General features: G+C 41.3%; 2 protein-coding genes across 2 annotated transcripts; both read right to left on the bottom strand.

The window, feature by feature from the left end:
• Positions 1–1,129: 1,129 nt before the first annotated feature.
• Positions 1,130–9,896, bottom strand: LOC103723385 (photosystem I assembly factor PSA3, chloroplastic). Its single transcript, XM_039125633.1, has 3 exons — positions 9,453–9,896; positions 8,462–8,626; positions 1,130–1,683 (listed from the first exon to the last, which is right to left on the bottom strand). The coding sequence occupies exons 1-3, from the start codon at positions 9,825–9,827 to the stop codon at positions 1,360–1,362; spliced, it is 864 nt and encodes a 287-aa protein (XP_038981561.1). The 5' UTR covers positions 9,828–9,896; the 3' UTR covers positions 1,130–1,359.
• A 1,521-nt stretch (positions 9,897–11,417) lies between these two features.
• Positions 11,418–24,248, bottom strand: LOC103723381 (dual-specificity RNA methyltransferase RlmN). Its single transcript, XM_008814275.4, has 9 exons — positions 24,036–24,248; positions 23,891–23,937; positions 23,516–23,618; positions 17,104–17,201; positions 16,824–16,954; positions 16,640–16,748; positions 14,188–14,379; positions 13,974–14,110; positions 11,418–11,939 (listed from the first exon to the last, which is right to left on the bottom strand). Exons 1-9 carry the CDS (start codon positions 24,178–24,180, stop codon positions 11,642–11,644), a joined length of 1,260 nt encoding a protein of 419 aa, XP_008812497.1. The 5' UTR covers positions 24,181–24,248; the 3' UTR covers positions 11,418–11,641.
• Between the last annotated feature and the right edge of the window lie 2,327 nt (positions 24,249–26,575).

The raw sequence follows: 26,575 nt of genomic DNA, 5'->3' as shown, positions 1-26,575 counted from the left end.
CTAACCTTTCACAATAACATTGCAAGGGAAGTGATGAATATGGAGGCAATCCAAACTTCTACTGTTGTGGCCTGTGATAGAGAGCCCATCATGAACAAACCAATCATCAAGAAATATTTGCTTATTTTGCATGGAATAGCAGACAACGTCTGGTTGTACGGGCTCGCTAATGTTGAAGGAAGAGCAGAAGCATTATCCAAATTGGTTTCGTTCATTCCTGACAAACTGAGAGTAAACCTTGGCAAAAGTCCAAGATTAGATGTAAACAAGAGGTGGATCCTTGGCTAGACAACAACCAGGTTCTGCAGTTACTGATGAAAAGAAAGAACAGACTACTGGCTTGTTTAGCTTGATTAAATTGGCTAATCAGATACAAGCAGGCTTGTAATTGGTTATGGAGTTCTTGGAGGAAGCACTAGCAGCAGGTCTGAAGAATGCAATGGAATCATCAATGGTTGCTGATGGGAAGAAGCTGGACAGCTCTCCACAAGTCTTTAATCATGAAGGTCATCAACTGGGTAGAGGTGGAGCAAAGTGACAGCAGCAAGAGACCATTAGGGCAGCAGTGGTAGCAAGAAAGTTGAGGATAAAAGTAAAGAATCCTTACATCGGATTCCGGGATTGCATTAATTACATCATCCTATCTGTCTGTGACATACGATAATTTTTCTTTTTCTTCTCAAAATGATTAAGGATGGAAGTAAAGAATCTTTAAATTGGATTTTTTTTTCTTGTGCAATATATACTTTTAAGCAGAATTACACATTTTTTTAATGATTGATGAGATAAGGCTCTTCTGTTAGAAGCACAGATTGGTATGACTTCAAAGTAAAGCAAGAAATCTGGAGAAAGCAAGAGACAGGAAGGTCAACTGAGTGTTACAGGTAGTTATCAAAAAAACTAGTACAGGAAATCTGCCAAAAAAATAAAAGTATAGGAAATTATCAATCACTGTTTTGTGTTTGGTCTCAAATGCTGCGAGTTAGATTACTCAAGACATTCAATGATTGAAGACGCGTTGATGCCTTGATGCATAACTTGCCATAATAAACATCTGCATGCAATCATGATGGATGATATGATATTGATGTATTCCCCTGTACATTACCATTTGATGGGAGACGAAATCTAAATTATCAGATATTCATTACTTGGACCTAAAAGAAAACTTATAACATGGTATAACAATTGATGTGGAGGGAGAAATAAAAAATACATTAGGCATGGTGCTATAAGAAACTCTGGATTAATCTTAGCTTTTTTATTCATTTTGCTTAGGATAACAAAGGAAGCATCATGTAGACCAATGCATAAAATTTTCTTCTGGACCAACAGACAAAAATTCTGCATACAAGAAGATCAGCTTGAGTTTTTTCTTTTCTGTTTCAAGAGCTCAAGGTCCTTCATTTGCCGCTGGACAGCTTCTTTGGACAGAGGTTTTTTCTCTGGATAACTTGTTCTCTCACCTGCAGCAATTTGTTTTGCCATGGAACTTACTATCCTATCTATCTCAGATTTCCCAACTGAAGGAAAAACTGCATTCAGCATAATGCACAGTAATCTCTGATCCTCTCCTTCTATAGGATCTTTGCCAAAGCAGCACACATATATGGCCTCCAGAGCTTTCTCCACTCTGATCTCCATAGGAATTTCTGGAATTCCGGCCTTTAGATTTGCTCGTCTCTGCACAACCATATAGGATGTTTTAAGGCATTAAATCTCATTTTTAAGGCATTAAATCTCATGATTGAATATTAGTGAGAAAATAAAAAATGATGTAGGATCATAACCTTACAAGAAGACCCATTCGATCAGTGATGGTTGTATATGTAACTATGTCTAGAGTAGATAGCAATTCCAGAAACGCTTGTGGGTTTTGAACTTGATTATGATGATTATGGCTAACATGCGCAGTTTGAATAGTTGAAAGTAAATCCATAAACCACCAAGTGCTGAGGACATCTACAAAATGGCCAGAAGCCCCAAGCACAGGAGCACATCTGCCAGCATAACATCAGCGCAGGTTTGCAGAAGTTGAGCTTTAAGGGCTAGATCAAAGGCCAATCTTGGGCACAAGGCCTTATAATCCCTAGGCGCTAAAACAAATTTAAACCATGATCTTTCACGCTATGCACACAGTGTCACGAATGTCTACAAATGCCTCCAACAATGCCATACCAACAATGATGCAAGAAAACCTAGAGCATCTCAATGGGCCTCAGACACAAAACCTCCAAACAGAACAACTATTGAAACGCTTCCATTAAGCCCTGGTTAGTTTGCTCTGACTTGTTGGGAAAAAAGCACCTCAGTCGGCAAAGCTTATGCCTTCTCGTTCTCGCATGTCCACACTCCTCATCTGAAGGATTCAGATGCGTAACTTCAGAGCCACTAAACTGCTTGTCTGGTCATCATACTCATAAGATGTTGTACAGTTGTCCTAAAACCTGAGTCCAACTCCAGTTTGTGACAATTTCACAGATGACAGCTCCAGCAACCAATAAAAGTTCATATCAGGACAAAAATTAATTTTAGGAGCTAGAGGACAGCAGGACACCTAATATCCCCTCCCATCCACAGCTGGCGTAACTCAGTGGAATGGCATCTTCACAGAAGTATCTGAATATTTGAATCTAGGTACAACTACCGTGGCACTCTGATACATGCATGCCTATGCACGTACCCGCATGAAGAACAACCACACACCCGAGCGGGCTATTTGCCCGCGTGCACAGGTGTCCCATGATGTCCACGCAGTTATCTTAGGATTCTAGTTTGTTTCCTTGTTAACTTGGTCTCCTAGTTTGTTACGCAACGTGCAGGTTGTTTGGTGACTCATCCTACATAATAGGAATGAGAAGTAATAGTAGTAGTAGGGTAACGTGCAGGTCCTAACTTGTAGGATCATGCATGGACTCGATTGGCTATTTTAGAGTCCTTAATGTACTTTCCTAAGACATGAATATTAACATAGAAAACCGATCTTTGTGATCACTCTCGGAGATTCTGCCTCTCTCGAACGAGGCTACCCCTCTCACTTTCCATATTTTCTCTTTCCGTATCCACAAGAAAGCCACCACGGGTCGTAGAACTCGTAATAGTTCCAAGTCCTTGTTGACTGAGAGCTCTGCACGTAACACATTGGTATCAGAGCCAGGCATGGAGGACGAGCGGATCCACCGTATCGAGGTGGAGATCGGCAACCTCACTGTAGCTCAAGAGCAGGGTCGTTTCGAGATCCAAGAAATGTTTACCGCCTTGAATACCCGCCTCGACCAGCTCACCCCTCCACTTCCGTCCGACTGGGGAGAGACCTCCGCTGGTCACTCTATCGGTCAGCCCTCGGCTGGCTATTCTCTGGGTGGACGCTCCATTGTGCCGCGACTCACTAAGCTTGAATTCCCTAGATATGATGGGAAGGAGGACCCTACAAGCTGGGTTTGTCGGGCTGAGCAGTTTTTCAAATTTCAACACATCCAACCTCATGGACAAGTAGCCCTCGCTGCTTATCACTTGGATGGAGACGCTCAGCTATGGTACCAAATCGCGAAGGAGGATAGGCACTTATGCACGTGGACCACACTCAAATTCAGACTCCATGTCCGATTCGGTCCAACACAGTTCGAGGACTTCTTTGGCGATCTTACCAAGCTCCAGCAACGAGGAAGTGTTCGTGAGTACCAAACCCAATTTGAACGGCTTCTAACTCGTGCAAGTGCTCTTACTCCAAAGCAACAGATCGGGTGCTTCACAAGTGGGCTCAAGGAGCTCATCCGAGTGGAAGTGCAAGCCACCCAGCTCCTCTCCCTGTCAGCTGCGGTCGGCCTTGCTAGACTTTATGAAGCAAGGGCCGTGGCCGCCAACAAGAAGCCTCCTAGCTTCGCCAACCACGTCCCCTGTTAAGGAAGGTGGCATCACTCCCTCGATTACAACACCCACTATTCGAAGGTTCTCTCCCGCTGAGATCGAAGAGCGAAGGCAAAAGGGACTATGCTTTCATTGCAATGATAAGTACGGTCCCTGTCATGTGTGCAAAAACTTTTTTTCCTTGGAAGCTTGCTGGCCCGAGGAGGACAAGGAGGAATCCAAAGAACCACCAGACATAGGTCATGAGAACCCACTGGAGATCTCCCTTCACGCCATGTCTGGCATGTATGCACCACAAGCCATGCAGGTCTTGGGAAAGGTGTTGGTCCAACTGGTCACTGTTCTAGTGGACTCGAGGAGCATGCATAATTTTCTCAAGGAAGAGCTGGCGAAACGAGGGGGTTTAAAACCCGACTCGTGTGGAGGCTTGGAAGTCCAAGTAGCTAATGGCGAGAGGTTGTCCAACTTCGGCAAGTGCAAGGGGGTACCCATCGACCTCCAAGGAGTCCGCTTCGTGGTGGACTTCTATCTACTATCGCTTGAAGGCCACAAAATGGTCTTGGGCACCCAGTGGTTACCAACCTTGGGACCCATCTTATGGGACTTTTCTCAGCTCCAGATGCAATTTGAGATAGCTGGAGCGAAGGTATGTTTGCCTGGGTTATCAAATTCTCTTTCTAAACTTGTAAATGAGACAGATCTACACCGAGAATCCCAGCGACGCAAGGAGGGTCTAATCATTTAGCTGCATGCAATAGCTGGGGCACCCTCAGCTCACTCTCCGGAGGTTATGCATCTGGGTGTGCTTACCCTCTTGGAAGGCTTTTCGGATATCTTCGAAAAACCTACCCAGCTACCACCACCATAGGCCCACGACCATTGCATCCCTCTTCTACCCGGGAGCGCGCCCGTAAGCGTGCGTCCGTACCGATGCCCACACTTCCAGAAGATCGAGATTGAAAAGATGGTCAAGGAGATGCTATCATTAGGAGTCATCCGCCCCAGTCACAGCCCCTACTCCTCGCCAGTCATTTTGGTGAAGAAGCATGACGGATTGTGGCGCATGTGCATCGATTATCATGCCTTGAATAAGATCACGATTAAAGATAAGTTCCCTATCCCCATGATTGATGAATTATTGGATGAGCTTCATGGATCTCATTTTTTTCCAAACTCGATCTAAATCGAGGTACCATCAAACTCGGGTCCACCAAGAAGATGTGCCGAAGACCGCTTTTCGAACTCACCAGGGCATTATGAGTTTCTAGTAATGCCGTTAGGATTAAGCAACGCTCCCCCAACTTTTCAATCATTGATGAATGAGGTATTTCAACCTTATTTGCGCAAATTTGTGTTGGTCTTCTTCGATGATATTTTAATCTACAGCCGCATGATGCATGAGCATATACACCATCTTGATGTGGTGCTCACCACCTTGCGGGCCCATCACTTATTTGTGAAGAGGGAGAAGTGTACCTTCGGCCAGACCCAGGTGCTCTACCTGGGGCACGTCATCACCAGGGTGGGCGTCGAAGTGGACCAAGACAAAATCCAGGCGCGCTTGGTGGAGTTCCGAGGAGGACAGAGACGATCTACAGCTGCACGCTCAGTCTCTATGGATTCAACCAGACATGGAGAAACTCGATGCTAGATTGGCTCAAGCCCATTAATCTCAAGTCTCTTCGTGGGTTTTTGGGGCTCATAGGGTACTACCGTAAATTTATCAAACATTATGGTAGTATTGTTGAACCTCTGACGGATATGCTCAAAAAGGACAATTTCATCTGGACATCCGCAACAGAGGAGGCCTTCGCAACTCTCAAAGCCGCAATGACCACCTCTTCTGTTTTGCGCCTCCCTGATTTCTCTCGGTCCTTTGTGGTCGAGTGCAACGCCAGCGGCTCCGACATCGGCGCAGTTCTGCAACAAGAAGGCCGACCCATTGCCTTCTTCAGCCAAGCCTTGCATGGACAGAATTTGGAGCTCTCCATCTATGACAAGGAGATGCTTGCCATCATCCTCGCCATTAGAAAGTGGCGACCTTACCTTCTTGGCCGGCCCTTTGTCATCAAAACCGACCAACGAAGCCTCAAGTACATGTGGGATCAACGTATTACAACAGATTCACAACAACGAGGTCTCTCCAAGCTAATTGGGTATTACTTCATAATTGAATAAAAAAAAGGGGTGAAAAACAAGGCCGCCGATGCTCTTTCTCAACAAGATCATGGAGATCTGCATGCCATATCCCAACCAATTTCTTGCTGGTTGAAACCGATCTGTGAAGAGATCGTTTCGAATCCAACACTGCAAAATTTGGTCAAGCTCATCAAGGAAGATGAAGACGTCGGCCCATGGAGGTATGAAGATGGAGTTCTTTTTTTTAAGAATCGGATATACTTGCTTCCCACGTCCGAGCTCCTCCCACTGATCCTCAAAGAATTCCATGCAACCATGCATGAGGGATTCCACAAAAATCTCCAGCGGATCCGAGCAATTTTTTTTTCTGGAAGGGGATGCGCAATTCTGTGTGACTTCATCCGGGATTGTGACATGTGTTAGCGTCACAAATCCCAGAATCTTTCACCTACTAGACTCCTTCAACCGCTCCCCATTCTAACAAAAATCTGGGCCCATATCTCAATGGATTTCACTGACGGACTCCCACAATCCAGGGGCAAATCGGTAATTTTTGTGGTGGTTGATCGCCTATCAAAATATGTGCACTTCATGGCATTGGCGCACCCTTACACTGCTATTAAGGTGGCGCAGGTCTTCTTCGAAAATATTTTTCAAACTTCATGGCATGCCAGAAAGCATCGTGTGCGATCGTGACCCCACATTCACAGGTGCGTTTTGTTCTAATCTTTTCAAACTACAGGGTATCAATTTCAATTTCAGCTCCGCCTATCATCCTCAAACCGATAGGCAAACCGAAATCGGACCCTTGAAATGTACCTTTGATGCATCACATCCGATAGCCCCAAGGAATGGACTCCCTGGCTGCTGTGGATCGAGTACACCTACAACACCTCCTTCCACTCTTCCACTCGATCGACGCTATTCGAAGTCGTCTACAGTCGGCCGCCTCCATCCCTACTATCTTATGTGCTCGGGACGACCAAAATCGAGGCCGTCAATCAAGCCCTCAAGGGTCAAGATGAGATGTTAAAAATTATCTGTCAACGATTGATGATGAGTCAGAACTGAATGAAACAAATTTATGACCGCAAGCATCGTGAAGTGGAATTCTCCATGGGCGATTGGCTCTATTTAAAAAGGCAACCATATCGGCAAAAGAGCATGTCACGACAGATCAATCAAAAGTTATCTCCTAAATTTTATGATCTTATCAAATTGTCCTTAAAATTAGCCCAGTAGCCTACAAGCTTTCATTACCGTCTGGTTGCAAGCTACATCCAGTGTTCCACATCTCTCTACTCAAGAAGCAAGTTGGGCCACAGGAATTGGTCGAAGCTGTTCCACCCGATTATGAAACCCAAGATGATCTTCCCATCATCCCACAAGTAATCTTGGAGACGCGTGATCGACCATCCGGCAAACAAGTTCTGGTTCACTAGAAGAACCACTCACCAGCCGAAGCAACATGGGAAGACTTTCAAGATTTTACCACACGATTTCCCCATTTTGTCCTTGAGGACAAGGATATTCTCGGCATGGAGGAATGATACGTGCATGCCCATGCATGTACCCGCATGAAGAGCAACCACACACCCGAGAGGGCTATTTGCTCGTGTGGACAGGTGTCCCATGATGCCCACGCAGTTATCTTAGGATTCTATTTTGTTTCCTTGTTTACTTGGTCTCCTAGTTTGTTATGCAACGTGCAGGTTGTTTGGTGACTCATCCTGCATAATAGGAATGAGAAGTAATGGTAGTAGTAGTGTAATGTGCAGATCCTAACTTGTAGGGTCATGCATGGACTCGATTGGCTATTTAAGAGTCCTTAATGTACTTTCCTAAGACATGAATATTAACACAAAAAACCGATCTTTGTGATCACTCTCGAGATTCTACCTCTCTCGAACGAGGCTACCTCTCTCACTTTCCATATTTTTTCTTTCCTTATCCACAAGAAAGCCACCACGGGTCGTAGAACTCGTAACAGTTCCAAGTCCTTGCTGACTGAGAGCTCTACACGTAACACACTCAGCGTTCATCAGCAGGAGCGCACATCTCCATACCAAAACTGCACTAGCTAAAGGTCAAATTGTTGCAAAGTGATGCGCTCACATGTAAAAACATATATGTGGTGCTTCACCAGAACTACCCAGATGCTTGATACCGAGATGCCTTGGAACCGTTGACACTTGAAATATTTGCAATTAAGTATTCTTTGCAGGTCATTAAAAAATTATGACCAATGTCGGCACTCGAAGGGCACACCCTTTTTGAAGTGCCAAGGAGTGCCCTGCTATTTGTGAATGATGTTGATCCAATAAAATGCTGGGTCCATAGAGTTTTCTTTTCTTAAATTTGACATGATTATGTGAACAAAGTTTCGGTGATAAAAGATTATATAACAGAATTAAAATTATATATACTATCCTAAATTATAAATAGTTGTGCTGACCTCCTTTGCAGCAGACATTGCAGCAAAGAATGTCTCCTCTTCAAACTCAATATCATTGGAAATACGAAGCCTGGCTACTCCTTCCAATATTTCTTCAGACTTTAACAGGCCGGCACCAACAGCAGCCAACCAGCAGCACAAAAGAACATATAATGGATCCCCTGCCTATCCAAAAAAATAAAAAAAATAAAAAAAGTAAAGCTTGAGTCAAGTGAAGTTGCATGAATAGTGTAAAAGTCTCCTTCCTATTAAAAACTATATTAATTTCCATTTTCTTTTGATTATCTTGTCCTTATGATCATTAGCTGGAAAGTAGTCTATGGTGTCCTGAAAATCACAAATATAAAGCACAGCACATCAGAGACTCAAGAAAAATGCTAAAGCTGAAGTACTCCTTTTAAACTGTCTACTGTGCACAGGATAATCTATTGACTTAAAAACAGTGAAACTTATCACTAGCATTACTATGGAAAATGAAAATTCGATGGCTTTTCCATCTAAGTAAACAGAGAAATGGCTTATAATATTATAATTGCTGACACATTGACTAATATCGCATACAACAAACACAGCCAATGAAACTTCACTGGGAGGTGCAGTAGTTACTGAACTACATATTTCCAATAGATGCCACAAACTTAAATATTTCTCGTTTAGAGACTTCAAACAACTATTATAATTATGTGAGTCCACAAATGCCATTAAAGATATAAATTTTTGGAATACTAATATTAAGAACATACAGACATAAAAGATAGGTAACACGCAATAACCTAAAAGCCACCAACTAAAACTATTCTAAATTTAGTGTCGAAAACCGAACATTACTAAAAAGCGAACAAAAGGAAGAACATGACTGTTCAAAAATATGCCTTCTCGTTTTTTTTTGCCATTAACCATGAAAAGGGAATGTTCTACTGTAACTAGCGGTGCAACCATTAAAAAAAGGAGACTAATTTCTCAAAACTTAAATTTGTTCCAGATGGCGAACCCGGCCACGTCGGTCCTGGAACTCGTAGAAGGCACGGGAGTCGGTGATGCCGCACTTCTTGCCGACCCGCCGCCGGAACTCGGCGAAGTCCACGATGTCGCCGCCGACGCCCCCCTCGTCGCTGAAGATCCTCGTCAGGAGCCCCACCAACGGAAGCGACCCGATGACCTTGCTCGCAAACCCCGAGACTGAGTTGGGATTCCTCTCCATATACCCCACGACCCTAACGCTAACCCGACCCGACCGTCTTCTGCCGCCACCTCCGCCGCTGGAGGCGGAGCTCCGCCGAGAGGCGGAGAGGAAGACGAGGAAGGGCTTGGATTGGAGGAGGGAGGAGGAGAGATGAGGTTTTGGAGTTATCGTTATACTCTCCATGTCTCGCTGGAGAGTGGAGGTTGGTCGCGTCTGGCATTATCTCCTCTCGAACTAGGGGATGAGATCGAGGAACCGGACGGTATGGATACCTCCAGATACCTCTAGCTCTCTACCTTGTGGTCTCTCCCCTATTCCTAATTTCTGCAAAAATATTTTGGTTCGCGAAAAAAAAAGAAAAAAGTGCTGGGAGATGAAGAATCACCACTTATTTGATTAAAATTTTTAAATAAAAAATACAAAAATAGCATTTCTATAAAAATAAAATTATTATATTTTATAAAAAAATATAGAAAAGTCACTTTTCTGATTAGAAATTAATTTTTTTTTAAAAAACTACACTTAAATTATCAAAATTTATGAACTAATATATTTCAAACATTTTTTTTTAAATACTCAATCAAATATGCAAAAACTATTTTTAAAAAAAATATTCTGGTGAGAAAAAAGTTTCCAGCAAACTAAACAAATTCAAATTAATTTGATTTAATGATAATGATGAACTAATATCGAAAATGCAGAATATAAATGAACTTGGTTTAATTGAGCGAAATCTAGCTCTAGCTTGGTTCAATTTGCGATCGAACCAAGCTGAAGCTAGTTTATTGAAAACTTACGCTACTTGCAACTTGTTTAAGAGTTCTGATAAGCGCATAAGATCTCTCAAGCTATCGTACATGCACATGCGCATGTGCATGCAACAATTATATATTTTGCCAAAATTATGTCAGTTTGTAAAAGATAAAGATAAAAAATATTTTTATTTAAATATCAACTGAAAAAATTGTTTACTAATATTTTGAACAAAATCTAACAAAGCTCAAACAAGCCAAGCCACAAATAGATTAGCTTGTTTATTAATTCAAGAAGCTAAATTCAGGCCAAGCCCAAGCTGCTTACAAACCGCCCGGTTATTTGAAAGCCCTGCCCAGCACAAAGCACATCCGCTTAATATACCTAAAATAGCATTATAGGGCTCGTTTAGTTCGCGGGAAGAATTTTTTCTCCTAGGAATATGATTCCTGAAAAGCAGATTTCTAGAAAGAGGATGCCTAAGAAAGTACTTTTGCCATGTTTGGTTAACTATGGAAAAATGACAGATTTTCAAAATGCTTATGTTTGATTAACCATCTACTTTCCCGGAAAAGTTATGTATAATTTCTATCATACCCTTAATAAAAATTAGATCTTCAATGCCTCTTTAATGCTTCTTTAATGCCGAAGGGTCTTTTTGAAAAAAAATAAAAATGGAGTAATTTCCACCTCATGGGAAAATAACTTTCCCATGTTTCTCATGGGGAAATAACTTTCCCATGTTTCTCATGAGAAAGACTTTTCCATGAAATGTGGAAATCATATTTCCATAAAAATACAACTTTTCCATCTCTCTCTCTTGAAAACTCTAACCAAACAAAAGGCATCTCATTACTTTCCCGTTGACCACACTTTCCCCCCTTCTTTTCCCGCGAACCAAACAAGCCCATAGATGTAGGTAGACAACCTGGCCGAAGCACAATTTTAGCCCTCCTTTGTAAAGTAAGCAATATGAACATGCAAGGTACATGATCCTGCTGCGTTAATTAGATGCACCCATCAAAATGACCTTCAAGTAGGGTCAGCAATTTTACTAAGTATACAGTTAGCACAAACATCTCACAAGAAGTCAAGAATTGTTTTCTCAGTGAGAATTTGATTCCCTGAGACAAGAATGATGCAAGTTTTGACAAATTGACACATGATGCCCATCACAGCATCTATGGTATCTAACTTTTTGCTCTACTAATCTTAAATGTGTCATCTATAAGTTACTTCCTCATTCACTGATCTTCCTTTGATATCATACGGTCATTTGAAAATTGTTCAGGAACACGAAGTAACGGTAGCCGGATGTCACCAGGCTCCCCTAGCTGGCCACAAGCAGCCATCTGGTCATCCCCTCTGCTAAGTCGCAAGAAAACGACACACCCAGCTTCAGCCAGAATATTCCGGAACTCTATCATCTTCTCTTCGGGGGTAGGCTTGAAATGAGATCCATTGTGAGGGTTGAACGAGATGAGGTTGATCTTGCAAGGAATCCCATGAACGAGTTCTACAAGTCTCTTTGCATCCTCAATGCTTTCAAAGAAAGATGAAAACATCAAATTAGAGACCAGATACGAGAAACGAAAGAAAGGAAGAATAACCATTACGAAAGGCACACTCATGCATGAATTATATACACAACCAAATAATACTATCATTAGCTCTATCCAGTTCTTAAGGGACAACAAAATGGTTATTGAAGTAATCCTGAAGGCTTCCCTGTGTTTACTGGAGGTCATAGGTGCTAATTCAAAATATAACTAGGTGGAAATATAGGCGAACAAGCAAAATAAAAAGGTCACTAACATCCTATGATCAGTCTGTAATGCAATATCACATGGAGCACGCAATACATTGTTACTACAATTATTAAAATTATAATGCCATAAGAAGGCACTTGTGATGCTCTTGGACAAAAAAGAATTTGAGTTCCCTGCATCACCATGAACTCATAAAATTCTCATGCCATAAGAATGCACTAAGAAGCTAATGGATGACATAGCAGCTTAATTTATTAGTGTCCCGACCAAAAAAAATAAAAACACAGCCAGGAGTCAATTTTAACTGGAAAAGCAAATTGGACTATTGCAATCTTAAGAACAGTATCTGCAGTCCTAGAGAAAATTTCCCACATAAAGATGATTCAAGAGATCAGCACATCCCTGAATTTCTATCCATGTCTCCTAATTAATAGGCTTTCCTAAGGTGGACCAACACAATCAGGCTCAAACTGGCACATCTTAACGCAGATTTTGAACCAACACAATTGAAGCTACGTAATGCACTTTGCAATCTAAATCGTCATAGCTAAACCATGATAACTCTGGGCGAGAATATCTAAAATGCAAAATTGGTCAAATATAGTTGTGTCCTATATATATAAGATTTTTCTTATGGTCGAGTAGGTATCTGTCCTGCATGTGCCATTTAAAACTGTAATATGGAGTATGCAGAGTTCATATATTGATCTCAAACACAGCTCATCGTGTCGGTCAGAACCAAATCAGGATTTGATATTTGCAGTTACCTCTGAAAAAAAATTTGATATTTGCACACAATTTTCACCATTGTACTCCTTTGGTGTGAATCTTGCTAATGTTTTGAAAGGTGGCTGTGGCATGTGGGCAGTCAAGGGACTGCATAGCACATATTCATTGAGTGGATTGCATATGCAGGCACATATGCAGTTAGTATTTTAAGTATTTAAAAGTAAATAAAATGTGTTAAATACAATAACATAGCAATAATTCATACAAATAATAGCATTTTTAACAAGAGCAACATCTAGTAATTAGTGTTTATAACTTAATACTTAATTCCTAGCAGTAATAATGATCACATAATTAACATACTGATATTATTGATAATACAAGTGGCTAATCTGTGTGAAACCCAAATCCAACTAGAATATATGGTTGCACAATGTTCCATAAATGTGGTCAAGCAATGATATGGAGGCTGTGCATGCAGCTGCACAATTCTAACTGCATATGCATGCAGCCTGCTTGTAGTAACTGCATAAAGGGTATGCACCATGCAGTGTGGTCAGAGGACCACATATGCATGAGCGGCCACATATGCCACCGCATTTAAAACACTGAATCTAACTAAAAGATGGTTGTGCCTCATTAGAAATGCAAGAGTAGGAAAAGGTCTTACATATTGTCCCTATTAATGTCAGAATGGATCGAAATTACCACTGTCTATATGTCTTAGACAAATGGTCAGATGGGGTGTATTAGGTAGTCCTAGTCAGGAGTATTCACCATATCATAAATTGCATGGAGTACATGATTGTTACTCCTCTACCTTCTGGGGTAACATTTTGCAAACTTCGGCCCTGTAGTTTTTGCAAGATACAGCTTTGACTTTTGATAGCACAGAGCTTTATCAGACATGCCATCTGCAGGCTTATGTTGGTGCTTTATGAAGGTCACTAATGACTTCCAGCAAAATACGGTACAAGTATTATGACAGAAGATTATAATTTGGGAAGTTCAGAAGACTATTAAGCTAACTGGCAAGAGAAGCATAAATGCTGTGAAGAACAAAGCAGGTGATTCCAACCTGTCATTTACTCCTGCAAGCATCACATATTCAAATAGTATTTTATACTTAGGTTTGGACTGAAGTTCCACTCTTAAGGTCTCCAGCAGCAGGCTGAGATTGTATTTCCGGTTGATTGGCATGATCCAATTTCTGACCTGCATTTTTGTATTGGTCAAGCCATAGAAAACTTAGTTGCAGTGTAGTTGTCCATTGAAGTAAACTTGAAAATCACCTCATCTGTCGTGGCATTGAGACTAACTGCTAATGCACAGTTCGATTCACGAAGGAAGCGTTTCAATTGTGGGACAAGCCCACTGGTCGAGATGGTCACCTTGCGAGGGCTAAAATGAAGACCCTGCTCATCGACCATTATGGCTGCAGCTTTTATGACATTGTCAATGTTATGTAGTGGTTCACCCATACCCTAAACACAATAAATAGAAAAAAGAGATAGCTAGGAAGTATGAAATAAAATTGCCATCACTTGCATCAGAGTAAACAGAAGCCTGAAAAGAACTGATGTGGTGGAGGAAAATCAAATAAAACATATAATGAGGGTAAAGGGAAAGACATAACAGCGGAATGGTTGAATTTTCTTTAGAATTTTCTATAATTTACAATAAAGTTTCTTTTTGATCATAGAAAGTATAAAAGAAGGTGAGCCTTGGCGCAATGGTAAGGTTGCACCATTATGGCCTAGAAGTTATGGGTTCCAAATATGGAAAGAACCTTTCCTCATGCTAGGATAAGGCTGTGTACATCTGATACTCCCTAGACCTAGCAATGGCACAAGCCACATGTGATGGGTTGCCTTTTTTTTATTACAAAAAGTATTATTGGTTTGAACTTAAAAATGATATATTATTAAAGAAAACAATCACATTACAAAATACCTATAGTCCATTTGCATAATACAAAACAACTTTACAAAATGCATATCCTTCATCCATTTTTTTTACATTTTAAATTTAATAATACCAGCATGCTTAATTTTTAATGTGACAAAAAGAACCATTAATTTGGGGGAGAACTCCTGACTATTTCAGCTGTTTCGGCATGACCACATTTATGATTGCAATTCAGTAGACAGAGGGTGCCCTAATATTTAATGTGGATCTAGCAAATCAGTTTTTATTTATCTTGATATGGATACTAAAGAACTAATGGCTTATGGATGTCTAGCTTCTTATGTCACTATTCAATCACTTTTCACCTCTCGCTTGCTTTGTTAACTTGCCTTTTTGTCTTAAAGTAATTAAATAATTTTTTACGGTGAATATTCCAGCAATTATCAGTTTCTGAAATTCACTTTAATACTTAATAATCAGGAAGGTGTGGTCAGCTGAAAGTTCTGCAACATGCACATTCCATGGGCTAGTCAGTTTTATTTCTACATCACATACGTTAGGTTCTTACTTTGGCTACAATCATCAGGTTATATAAATAGCAGTCCTACTCAAAGGCAAAGGAAATATGAGAAGTAAGACTTTAAAGAGGGAAAGAACTAAAGAGGTAGAATTAAAATTGCAACATATGATGATCCATATGATAAGCTAGCTCAAGGGAAAGCAACAAGAAGAAAATGTAAATTAGATAAATGCACGGGAGAGTAAACGGCGATTAATGGATCACTAGAGATGCATTAAGAGTGTCACAACTCACAAATACTATTTCAGTGGAATAGGGTACAACAAACAAAAATAAACATGGATATCTAAGAAAATTGATGAATTAAGGACTTCGATAAAAGTAATTAATTAGACAAACAACCAAGGGAGGATATGCATACCAAGACCCAATTCGGGCAACTGAATAAAGATACATTTGATTATGGTGCAAACAAACCAGATATGAGGACCAATATGGAATAACAGCAAAAGTTTAGGAATCATAGGGTAAAATAATGAAGTTTCATGACTAGATCAGTTGATGAGATATTGGAAAATAAGGTAATCAACCAACAGTCAAAAAGTATTGCAGTATTGATCTTCATAAAAATGAAGTTATTGGAGCAGGTGATGAAGCAAAGGTTAAGCAACATGAAAATATTCTGAGTGCTTACTTGGTTTTATGCCATGAAATGTCAGAAATTGTTGCCAATCCCTTAAAGAAATTGTTAGATACAATTAGAAAGAAGGAATGTCTCTCCATGGATTTTTATACAGTGCCATTAGAAGATTTTGATGTTCCGAAAGAAAGATGAATAATGGAGTCTAAGATCATGAAACTTTGTGGGAGGAAATGGTTGCAGCGAGACAACTAGCTCCTCATAGTCTCGTTGCACTCATCTAAACCAATTCAACCTTAGTAATGTTAAATAGGTAACAAGGTACATAACTTGCAAATGGCAAATTATTTCTTGATTTGTGAGAATAGTATGCAATAATAATCACAAGGAAACAGGTATCTATTTAAAGGCAATTACATCCATGCATATTGAGCATACTTGATGGAAAGGCATCACGAGTCATGGTGTCAGCCACTGATTGATTGGCTGCAAATCTTCTATGACACTGATGTCTCTAGCCATCACGAATCCTTGTCAACTTTTTTGTGATGTGCCAATAGGTGTAAAAAGTATGTCTAATTGATCATAAACATGCATCAAAAACAATTTCCTCTTTTACCTTTTCAATATATCATGTTCTTTACCGATATAATATATAAAAGAATCGCATGCTTACCATAAATACAACATTTGTAATAGATCCAAATTCACTGGAGAACAATCGGCGAGCAAAAACAGCCTGTTCAACTATTTCAGCTGTTGATAGATGTTTCCTTAAACCCATCCTACAAGTTTCTGAATCCAACTTAGCAAATCTGCAGCATATGCAAAACAAGAGGGGAGCATGAAGGTAGCCATACCTGCCAGTGTAGCAGAATTGACAATTCATAGCACAACCCACTTGACTTGAAACACAAACTGTAGTCCTCCCCCTACTGCAAGGAATCACAACTGTTTCTATCACCTGCCCGTCTTTCAAAACGAACAAAATCTGCAACCTCCTGTGAATTACAAAATTAATGAGGATATTCCCGGAATATGTGGAGAACGAGTTTCAGAAATCTGTGCCTCAAATTATAAGATTTGCTTAAGTGCAACCAAAAAGACATTTTATATAATTAGATGGGAGACCAAAACCACCTTTTGAGTTCCATCCGATGCTCTGAGAATTTCTTTCACTGACAATGCCTCTAGAATAGCATTTTCACTTATCATTTTCCTAAATTCTTTCTTTAAACCTGCAAAAGGTAAAAAGAAAGGTACAAAAATTTGTTTATGGACAATTTAAAATTTTAATTAAATTACTAAAAACAATATACTTAAGAAAAATATACACGTATATAAAAAATATACATGTATACACACACACATGTGTATGCGTGCATGCATATATGTATACAAATGTATATCTCTCCCTGCATCTGTGTGTGGGGCATACACGTAAGCCTTGACTCGCAAGCTTTATCTCATCTATGTGGGTTGAAGTTAGCTTAATGAGTCAAATCATGAATAAATAATGTTGAATGACGGCATAGGAATGAGACAGTGGTCTTGATGAGGAATTGGCATAGCTAAATGACTTGAGCCCTTTAGTATGTCTACCTAAAAAATCCTCTATCACATGCAAATCATGTAGATTTTATTTTGCCCATTAATGTCTAAGTTGCATCTTAATGCATAATGCAACAATGTTTTGATATTATAACAAGGTTCTCTAAGGTATGGGTCTGCACCGGGTCATTTTGGGAGGTACCAAAAACAGGAAGAGGAAAGGGGAGAGGGAGGAAAGGAGAGAGGAATTGAGAAAGGGAGAGGGAGAGGAAGGGTGGGAGGGAGAGGAACGGAGGGGGAGGATTAAACCTTAACCCTAACCCTAGCAGAGCACGAGAGAGAGAGAGAGAGAGAGAGAGAGGGGAGGAAGGAAGAGGGCCAAGAGGAACCCCAAAGAGAAAGAAAGAGAGGAGGATGCTTTCTAGTGACACCACGGGAGGGGTGATTGCAAGCATGCAGGGGTTGAGGCTTTCGAATGATCCAAGCCAGGGATGGTGGTGGGAGGCTTTTAACGAGCCAATGGTCGGGCTTTTTAACCAAACTAGGCTTTATTCAAATGTCAGGAGCCTCTAGGAGGATTTAATCGACTGGTTCTAATCCGACAGAGTGAACTCTCCCGATTTTCCATCAGTTTGGTTTTGGTACGCCTCAAACCAGGCAATTTGGGATGGTACAACAACCCTATACTATAAATTTCTTTTTTTCACTAAATAGGTGTTTACCTAGTGCCGCCCAAAATGCTTTCAAACATATAGTTCTAAGTAGTGTCTACTGAACCGACCTGTACCGGTCGGTTCAGCCCGTACCTGTACATGCTCGAACTGGTGCAAACCAATGGGGGGCAGCGCGTGGCTGTAGCCACATGCTAAGTACCAGCGCTGTGGCACTTTTTTTTAGAGCTGGCCAGAGGCACTTTCAAAAGTGCCACAGTGCCTCAACGGGTAGTTTTTCGGATGATTTCCACCCTGCCATGCGCTGTGGCACCATCAAAAGTGCCACAGCGAAGAGTAAATGGCGGCATTTGAAAGTGCCACAGCACTGGCCATTTACTTCACCCGTAGCGTGGTTGTCTTAGCATTTGTTCGGCTATAAAAGCCGAGCGATTTATCAGCCAAAGCCAGAAATAAGGTAAAAGAAAAAGCAGAGACAAAGGAGGAGGAAAAGAAGAGAAAGGCAAAGACAAAGACGTGAAAAAAATTTAGAAGGGTCAGAGAGCGTCGTTTTTCTTCAAGAAAAATCCAGCAAAACTAAATAAGGTAAAATTTCTTTCTCCTACATTGTTTTTTAATATTTCATTTAAATTGCTTAAAAAAATAAGTCAAAAATTGCCAAAAAAAAAGGAAATGATTAAATGATTCCATTTTGTCTTGAATTTTTTATATGTTGTCGATATATGGACGATGTTAATGGTGACATTAACTTTTGTTTTTACAGAATTTATATAATTTATAATTTAATTAAAAATTTTAAAATTAATTTTTAATTAAAAATAAATTTAAAATTTAAAAAAATTAATGTGGTCATAGAAATGGAGCCATCAAGGAGAGGGCAACCCCAAGAGCGTAATATTGGCTGAGAGCATGGGAAGATGCTCAGTGAACGACACTAGTTCCAATGCAATTATTGCCACAAGTGCTTCAAGGAAGAAGGCGTAACCAGATTAAAGCAACACTCAGCCGGTAATTCTTGTGAGATATCTGCGTGCTCAGAGTGCTCACCGAACATCCGTCAACTAATGAGGAAAAACCTCGCTGAGATCAAAGCAACCAAAGAGAGAGCTACAAAGCAGAAAGCGGACGTGGAATGCCAAACTGCAGAAGCACCTTCCTATCACTTCATGGAGTCACAGGAGGTCGATGGTCCAGATAAGGAGGCACAGATCTAGGCTGTCATGCAGGCGAGTCTGGATGATCGGTGGCAGCAGGAGGAGGTGGCGAGGCATCGGGCTCGATTTGAGCCTTCGTTTTTCGAGTCGGGCGCCGGTTCTGGTGGAAGCAGACAAGATCCAGAGTTTCAAAGGACCACCTCAGTCAGGGAGGGCGAGGGCAAAGGATGTAGCCGGATTGCATCTATCCTGGATGGTTTTGGTAGCCGAAAGAAGTCTTCCGGAGGAATTCCACCAGCAGTGTCAATTCATGATGTAGATCCACATGGCTTCCCCAGAAGAGATTCTAAGCAGCAAAGGGTAGACACAATATGGAAGAAGGAGAAGAAAAAGGATATATAACAAGCTATTGGATCCTGGTTCCACTTCAGCCACATCCCAGCAAATGCTGCAGATAATACATACTACAAGTCTGCCATTTCCGCCATACAGTCTGCCGGTCCCGATGTCGATCCTTCAGGCCCGAAGGACATCTACGGTGAGCTTCTTGACAACAATAAGGAGGAGCTACAGAATTGAATTGGCTCATATAAAAGCAAGTAGCCCACATATGGGCTCACTCTGATGTGTGATGGTTGGACCGGTCCGACAAAGCGGGCCATTATCAACTTTCTGAAATACTGTGATACGAAGACATTCTTCCACAAGTCAGTTGATGCTTCGGATAAGGTGCACAATGCCTCATACATCCTCAGACTTATGGAGGAGGTGATTGATTAAATTGGAAAGGAGAATGTCGTGCAGGTCGTCACTGATAATGGGACGCAATATAAGTTGGCTGGAGAGGTCTTGATGGAGCGGCGACCACAAATTTTCTGGACCCCATGTGCTGCACAATGCACCGACCTCATCCTAATGGACATTAGAAAGATCCGTAGGGTGCAATATACGGTGGAGATAGCCCAACGCATCACCAGGTATATTTATAGCCATACTTGGATTCTTTCATTAATGAGAAAGTATACAGGAGGAGAGATTTTTAGACCAGGAGTCATATGGTTTGCTACGAACTACATTGCACTTGATAGCCTTATCGAGAAGAAAGGAGCCCTACATCAGATGTTTGTCAGTCCCGAGTGGCAGAAAAGTAGATATGCCCAGGCCGGCACTGAAGAAAGCAGGATGGAAGACTTGGTAAGTAGACAGTCATTCTGGCAGTGGACCAATGTGATAGTCAAGGCTATCAAACCATTATATGAAGTACTGCGGGCCGTGGATAGCGAGAGGTACCCCCAGATGGGCTTGTTGTTTCACATGATGGAGAAGGCAAAGGCTCAGATCATGGAGGCAGATGTAGCCCATGCCCACGAGTACATCGACATTATTGAGCGGCGATGGGGAGCCCAAATGAGTAGAAAATTGCATCTAGCAGGTAAGCGATAATATTGATAATTATACTGATTGATATATTTGTATAATTATACTAAGATGGTGTCATCTATGTGCAGCATACTACCTAAATATCCGATTCCAGTACGAGAGTGGAATTGGTATGGATGATGAACTTCTTGATGCTCTGCGTAATGTTATTTATAAGATGGAGCCTGATCCAGAAGTCGTTGCGTCATGTATAGAAGAGATAACTATGATTTAGTAGCATATGCAAATATATTGGATCTTATATTCTTAATATACTACAAGTTTCTTTTTACTGACCAAATTATTTAGAGAGGGCAGCCACAGCTTTGGACAGCGACCAGCTGTCGTGAGCAAAATAACTATGAATTCAAGTACAATACAAATCTGCAAGACATTTTTGCAGCTGAATTATCTTCAACTATGAGGCCATCATATATGTAAAATGTAATTATCTTCAATATTTTTGCAGCTGCGTGGTGGATTCATTTTGGCGGATCCGCAAAAAATCTTAGGTGGATAGCTATCCGGATCCTCTCCCAAACGGTCTCTTCAAGTAGTTGTGAGCGCAACTGGTCCACCTTCGCCCTCATCCACAACAAACAGAGGAACTGTTTAACACAAAAGCGCCTCAACGACCTAGTTTATGTGCACTACAATCTGCGGTTGAGGCTAAAATGCATTCAGAAGAAAGTGAAGCTCAAGAATGCAGATCCTATCTATAGGATTTTTACAGATGATGATGATAATCCTATGCTCGACTGGCTTACGACCCAGTAGCAGGAGCCCGAGCTTGATGAGCTAGGATCGCCTCGACGACCAGCCAGCATCATAGCCGCCGAGGCTATGGTCGATCCACAGCAATGGACTGAGCACAACATTCCACGCACTCCTACAGCTGATAGGATGTGGCTAGAGGAGAGCCAGTCACCGCATGACTGGTACGACGCTTCCATTTAGAGAGATGATCCTCTCATGCGAGGACGAGGACGCTTTAGTACTTAATCGATTCGATCAGGAGGGCGTCTATCCCAGCAAACGAGAAAAGGAAAGAAAATGGCCCCAATGGAGAGTGTCAAGGAGACTTGGAGCAGCAGCAATCAAGGTTCTGGTGGTGATGGATCTACTAGCCATGGAGGAAGTGGAGGACAATATGGTACTACTTATGAGACACAACCGGAGGAAGGTTTTTGATACACCGGTGAGTCTCTATTTACACATGCTACACAAAATATGGACCACGGTAGGCCGTCTGATATAGGCCGGTCGGATACCATTGAATATCAAAGAAGAGCTCCTCGAGGTTGTTCAGGAGGCCAGGATGCAGCTGCAGATGACCTCCCATATGGAGTCGGATCCATTGATGTATCAAGTTCCAAGTCTTCCTATTATCCGCGACCTCAGCCAGCCTATGGATATGGTGCATCGAAGTCATCTTCTGATGGCTACTATCCTGCGCAGCCCGGAGGGTCTTACAGGTCGAATTTTGGTGCCGACATATTCGGATGGGCCCCTTCACAGCCATATTATCAAGACACCTCTCAGAGCCAGAGCTTCAGCAAGAGATCCGAGAGTTCTTATGACCCGACGCGCATTCCTCGGAGATTGAGTATACAAGACTACAACGCCGCTTGATTAGAGGGATGGGTTGATCTGCCTCTATATTATGCTGATGATCCAGATATAGACGAGAAGCATCGCCACTCGACCCGATTTTAGATATACGAGAGTGCTTTAAATGTATATAATTGATTGTATCTTAATTTCAAGATATTTTATGTTCTTCATCTCATTATTTGAATCATTTGGAAGTAATAAGTTGCATCATGTAGTTTTAATCTTAAACCTAAACATAGAAACATCAAAAAAAAATCCAAAAGTGAGAGAACTCCACAAAAAAAAAATGACGATGGGGTCGAAACCAGGCCGAACCAGCCCCATCGTACGGTATCGGTTCGGCTCAGTTCGGCACCGATACCGTACTGTTACCGGAGCCGACCGGTACGTCAGTATGCTCGGTACCGCGTCCCTTGGTTCTAAGCAACATAAAACATAAATGCCTTCCGCAATAATGTTATCTCTGGATGTGCTAGAGAACTACTTTCAAAACTATACTTCACCTCCTATCCTAGTGCACCAAAATGCTTACCACACACCTTCCCTCACCTTTGCCACATGATTATTTTCATTTTCACTATTTGTAAATGACTGAATCAATAATTTCTACTGTTTGGCATTCCTTCAATATGACTTCTTCAATCCCCTTATAGCATATCAAGAAACTGAATGATGAAGAATGATTGTGGCTTTGATAAAGGACTTACAACCCAACCATGCCTTAAGAGTGATCCTATTTCAAGCATAACTTGCCTAACACTAAGTTACTAAGGTACTTGGTTTTAGTGCATTAAGAGCTTCATTCCCCAGCCAAAGAGGAAAAAGAACAAAGAACAAAAGAAAAGAAATCAAGTTCCTACCATTGCAAGTGCTTAGAGTAAGAACAGCATTTCAAGTACCAGTTGAGTGATTTAACAGAAAATTTCTTTTTCTAAGACTTTCTTTAGATAGACATATTATAAAAGAAAATGTTGTGGAACACCCGAATGAAGCAAACAACAAAAAATAAGTTGCCTGGAGTATCTGTTCGATTTTTAGAATTAATAAATCGAATACTGTAAAGTATAAACCGAATTTAAAAAGGTCCATCAACCAATGCATGCAAGAAGGTGTTATCATAAGGGGGCGGGAGGATAGAGAGACCTGTCAATTCATCATAACAATGTGCCCAGCTGTTGTTTCCATATAGGCACTTCCACAACATCATGGCCTGCCCAGATCTAAATCCATATGATTGAACCCATTTCTGTCCAAAAAAAAAAAGATTGAGTTTTACCAGAACAAGTTTCTAGTAAACAACTACAGGCATATAAAAATGCACCCAAGATTACAAGAAAGCTCTCCAGTACTCCAAAATTGGATTTCTATTTTTTTTTCCCTTAATTTATACTAACATAACTCCGCATTTTCATTCGGGGAAAAAGAAGGTACTGCGAGTTATTAGTTAAAAGTAAGCGCGTTAAGGGATAGCAAGAAGAAAGAAGGTGAGGAAACGGTTAAAAAGAACAGCGCGCTTACTTCTAGTTCCGGGAATTCCATCTCCTTCAGCACAACCTTCGAGCTCGCTGGCTCACCGAAAACCAAGAAATGGATCATTGAACAAAAATGGAAGAAAAACACCGCAGAAAAGATGGGGATTTGTTGAGGATTCGAGAGGCAATACCCGATTCGGAACGGCTCCCGGATGGAGGAAGCGGGCGGCGAGGGAATCGAGAGAAGCAACGCCGGGGAAGAGCGAGGCGAGGATTGGAGGAAGGAAAGATGCCGAGAGAGGAGAGAGAGGTGGCGGTCCATCGGATCAAAGCCATGAGAGGAGGAGGAGGAGGAAGCGGGGATGGCGAACGGAGCTGCTCATATTATTTCCTTTTTAGGGGCGGGACTCCTCATTTTATCTTCTTTGTAGGGTTTGGGAGAGGGATTTGGGGCCAGGGCTTTTGTTGGACCGGGCCGGGCCACAGACCGCGAGTGACCTGGAGAAAGGAAAGCCGGTTCGCATTTTGATGCTGGCCCCTTTCGGTGGATGATCGCAATGCACTACTTGCATTGGGGTTCTCCAATCAAGGTTAGTAACTTATGCTTAACATGGAGCTAAGTATTTAGCTAGCATAGGATCTAAATTATTAGGAGGGGCATCAATGTTTGACTAGTTTATAATTATTATTAGGATTTGAACTTTAAACCTTTTCCGCGTACAAATCCTTCAAAGAGGGACGCCAACGAACTAAGCTAAAATTATTATTGACCTTCTGAACCTCTTCGAAGTACATTATCCTAAAAGACAGTTGCCCAACTAAGCAAGCTAGATTGTTGTCGACTTTATCATTAGTTTCAAATTTCTTGTTGATTATAGAAAAAAGATAAAAAAATTTTGATCTCTCACCTCGGTAGGCAAGTTGCTTTTTTGCAACTTACATAGCTGCTACTGGAAGGTATGAACCCCCAAATCTAAGTGAGACGATGGTGGGGAACTCTAATAGGTTTTGGCTTCCCCCTTACTGATATGGAGCCCAAGACTGCTTGATAACTTTCGGTGTGGGGTCAGCTCGAGCGGAGATCGTCTGAAAAAATAGCAAACAAGCACACAAACAAGAATAGAAATATTGGCTATCACTATCTTTTGGCTAGCAATCAACTACCAAGTTGGCAACTCGTAAACCAGCAAGTCAACCTCTGTTAGATTTTCGGTCCAGTTTATTAACGAAATTAACTCCACTTTCTCATTTAGGCTGATATGAACTGAAATAGAAAGAAAGCCCTTATCTTTAGCATGGATATCGCTGGTATAAATGAATGAGGCCGGTTTGGATTTTTTTATAGAATTAGGCCGAAATTTTTTTAGGATTTGTGAATTGGACCAACACAACCAGCAATATCACATGCTACATGTTGGGTTAGGCCTGTATTTATAAAATATCTTGAAGTGGGTAATCCTATAAAAAGAAGAAAAAGACCAACACAGCCTGAATCCCACATGAAGAAAAAAAAAAAAAAAAAGCCAACACCGCCCATTCCAAAGCTATTCATGCATATTTTTTCTAAACTAGCCTACAGTCTGCAATTTTTCTAGTTATATTGGCCCAATCCATAAACTCTACAGAATATTCAACCCAATAGCATAGAAAAATCCAAACATCCCTTTATTTTTTTTCCTGAGTTTCTATATTTGTCTCACGACTTATCTGTTGACGATAAAACATAGACATGGCTGCTATCGATTTTGTCTTCGAGATATTATTCATAATATCTTCACACCGTTTTGTTTTGTTGAGAGAACTCTAATCCCGAAAGTAGGAAGGATAATTTTATGAGATTTTCCAATCGAGTCATCTCAAACCATGTTATTATATATTCCACCACGTATCTCCTCTAGTTTTTCCGTGAAGAACCTTATGGAAGCATGACACCTTCTCCCACCAGTCCTAGGATTCCTCGCCCAATCCCTTTTCCCTGAGTCTCCCCATTCCAGAGGACAACTGCAATGTTGCATCCAATTCTGTTATATGGCTCTGAATGGTGCACTTTTCTCATACTGTTCTCATCCACCCCCCCCGCCCCCCCCCCCCCCCCCCAAAAAAAAAAAAAAAAAAAAAGAGGAGGGGGAGGAGAGCAATCCGGTCACGGGACATCTTCCCGTCCTGTGTCTTTTCCTCGGGCAACAAAGTCAAATAAAGATAAGCCCAGAGGTGACTTTTCATGATGCTTCAAAGAACGAACCTCCCCCGTATAAAACTTCACCCATAAATGCATCCACCCGTGCGTCCTACCACGTCAACAATGGAAGCCCAACTAAAATCCGACATGTACGTCACGTTTTTGTCCACTTATTTGACCATTTTCCCTTGATACAACCTTCACTGCGCCATACCCAACGACCATGCCTCTAAAATACAAGCAGCGCTTCCCAGTATCGGAGGAGGCAGAGTCTTTAAAAACTAGGAAAAAACTTTCAACGTAAGAGATTGCAAGCAAAGTCAAATAGTACATTATCTTCTACTCTCTCTCTCTCTCTCTCTCTCTCTCTCTCTCCAGACATGGCTTAATCCATGGATTAAATAACAGCCATTATAAAATTATAAGATGACCATTGTAATGATTTTAGATGTGGTTTACCATGTTATGTGTTGGGGGAAAACCCAAGTCATACCAGCTCGGAGGCGCTCGACCAAAGAGTGCCGACCAGAAAGGCGCTCGACCAAAGAGCGC

Source organism: Phoenix dactylifera, chromosome 4 (assembly GCF_009389715.1).
Source record: "Phoenix dactylifera cultivar Barhee BC4 chromosome 4, palm_55x_up_171113_PBpolish2nd_filt_p, whole genome shotgun sequence".
In the NCBI taxonomy this organism is placed as follows: domain Eukaryota; kingdom Viridiplantae; phylum Streptophyta; class Magnoliopsida; order Arecales; family Arecaceae; genus Phoenix; species Phoenix dactylifera.
Note: the sequence above shows the minus strand (reverse complement) of the source record. Positions and strands in the feature narration are given on the sequence as shown.

Coding starts and splice junctions, on each gene's coding strand:
- LOC103723385 (XM_039125633.1), bottom strand. CDS start 9,827: ATGGAGAGTATAACGATAACTCCAAAACCTCATCTCTCCTCCTCCCTC. Junction 8,627..9,452: donor TCCAGGACCGACGTGGCCGG/GTTCGCCATCTG, acceptor TTTTTTGGATAG/GCAGGGGATCCATTATATGT. Junction 1,684..8,461: donor CAATGTCTGCTGCAAAGGAG/GTCAGCACAACT, acceptor ATGGTTGTGCAG/AGACGAGCAAATCTAAAGGC.
- LOC103723381 (XM_008814275.4), bottom strand. CDS start 24,180: ATGGCTTTGATCCGATGGACCGCCACCTCTCTCTCCTCTCTCGGCATC. Junction 17,202..23,515: donor TTGTTATGATGAATTGACAG/GTCTCTCTATCC, acceptor TACCTTTTGCAG/GTTTAAAGAAAGAATTTAGG. Junction 11,940..13,973: donor CTTGCAGGAGTAAATGACAG/GTTGGAATCACC, acceptor TTTCTTTGAAAG/CATTGAGGATGCAAAGAGAC.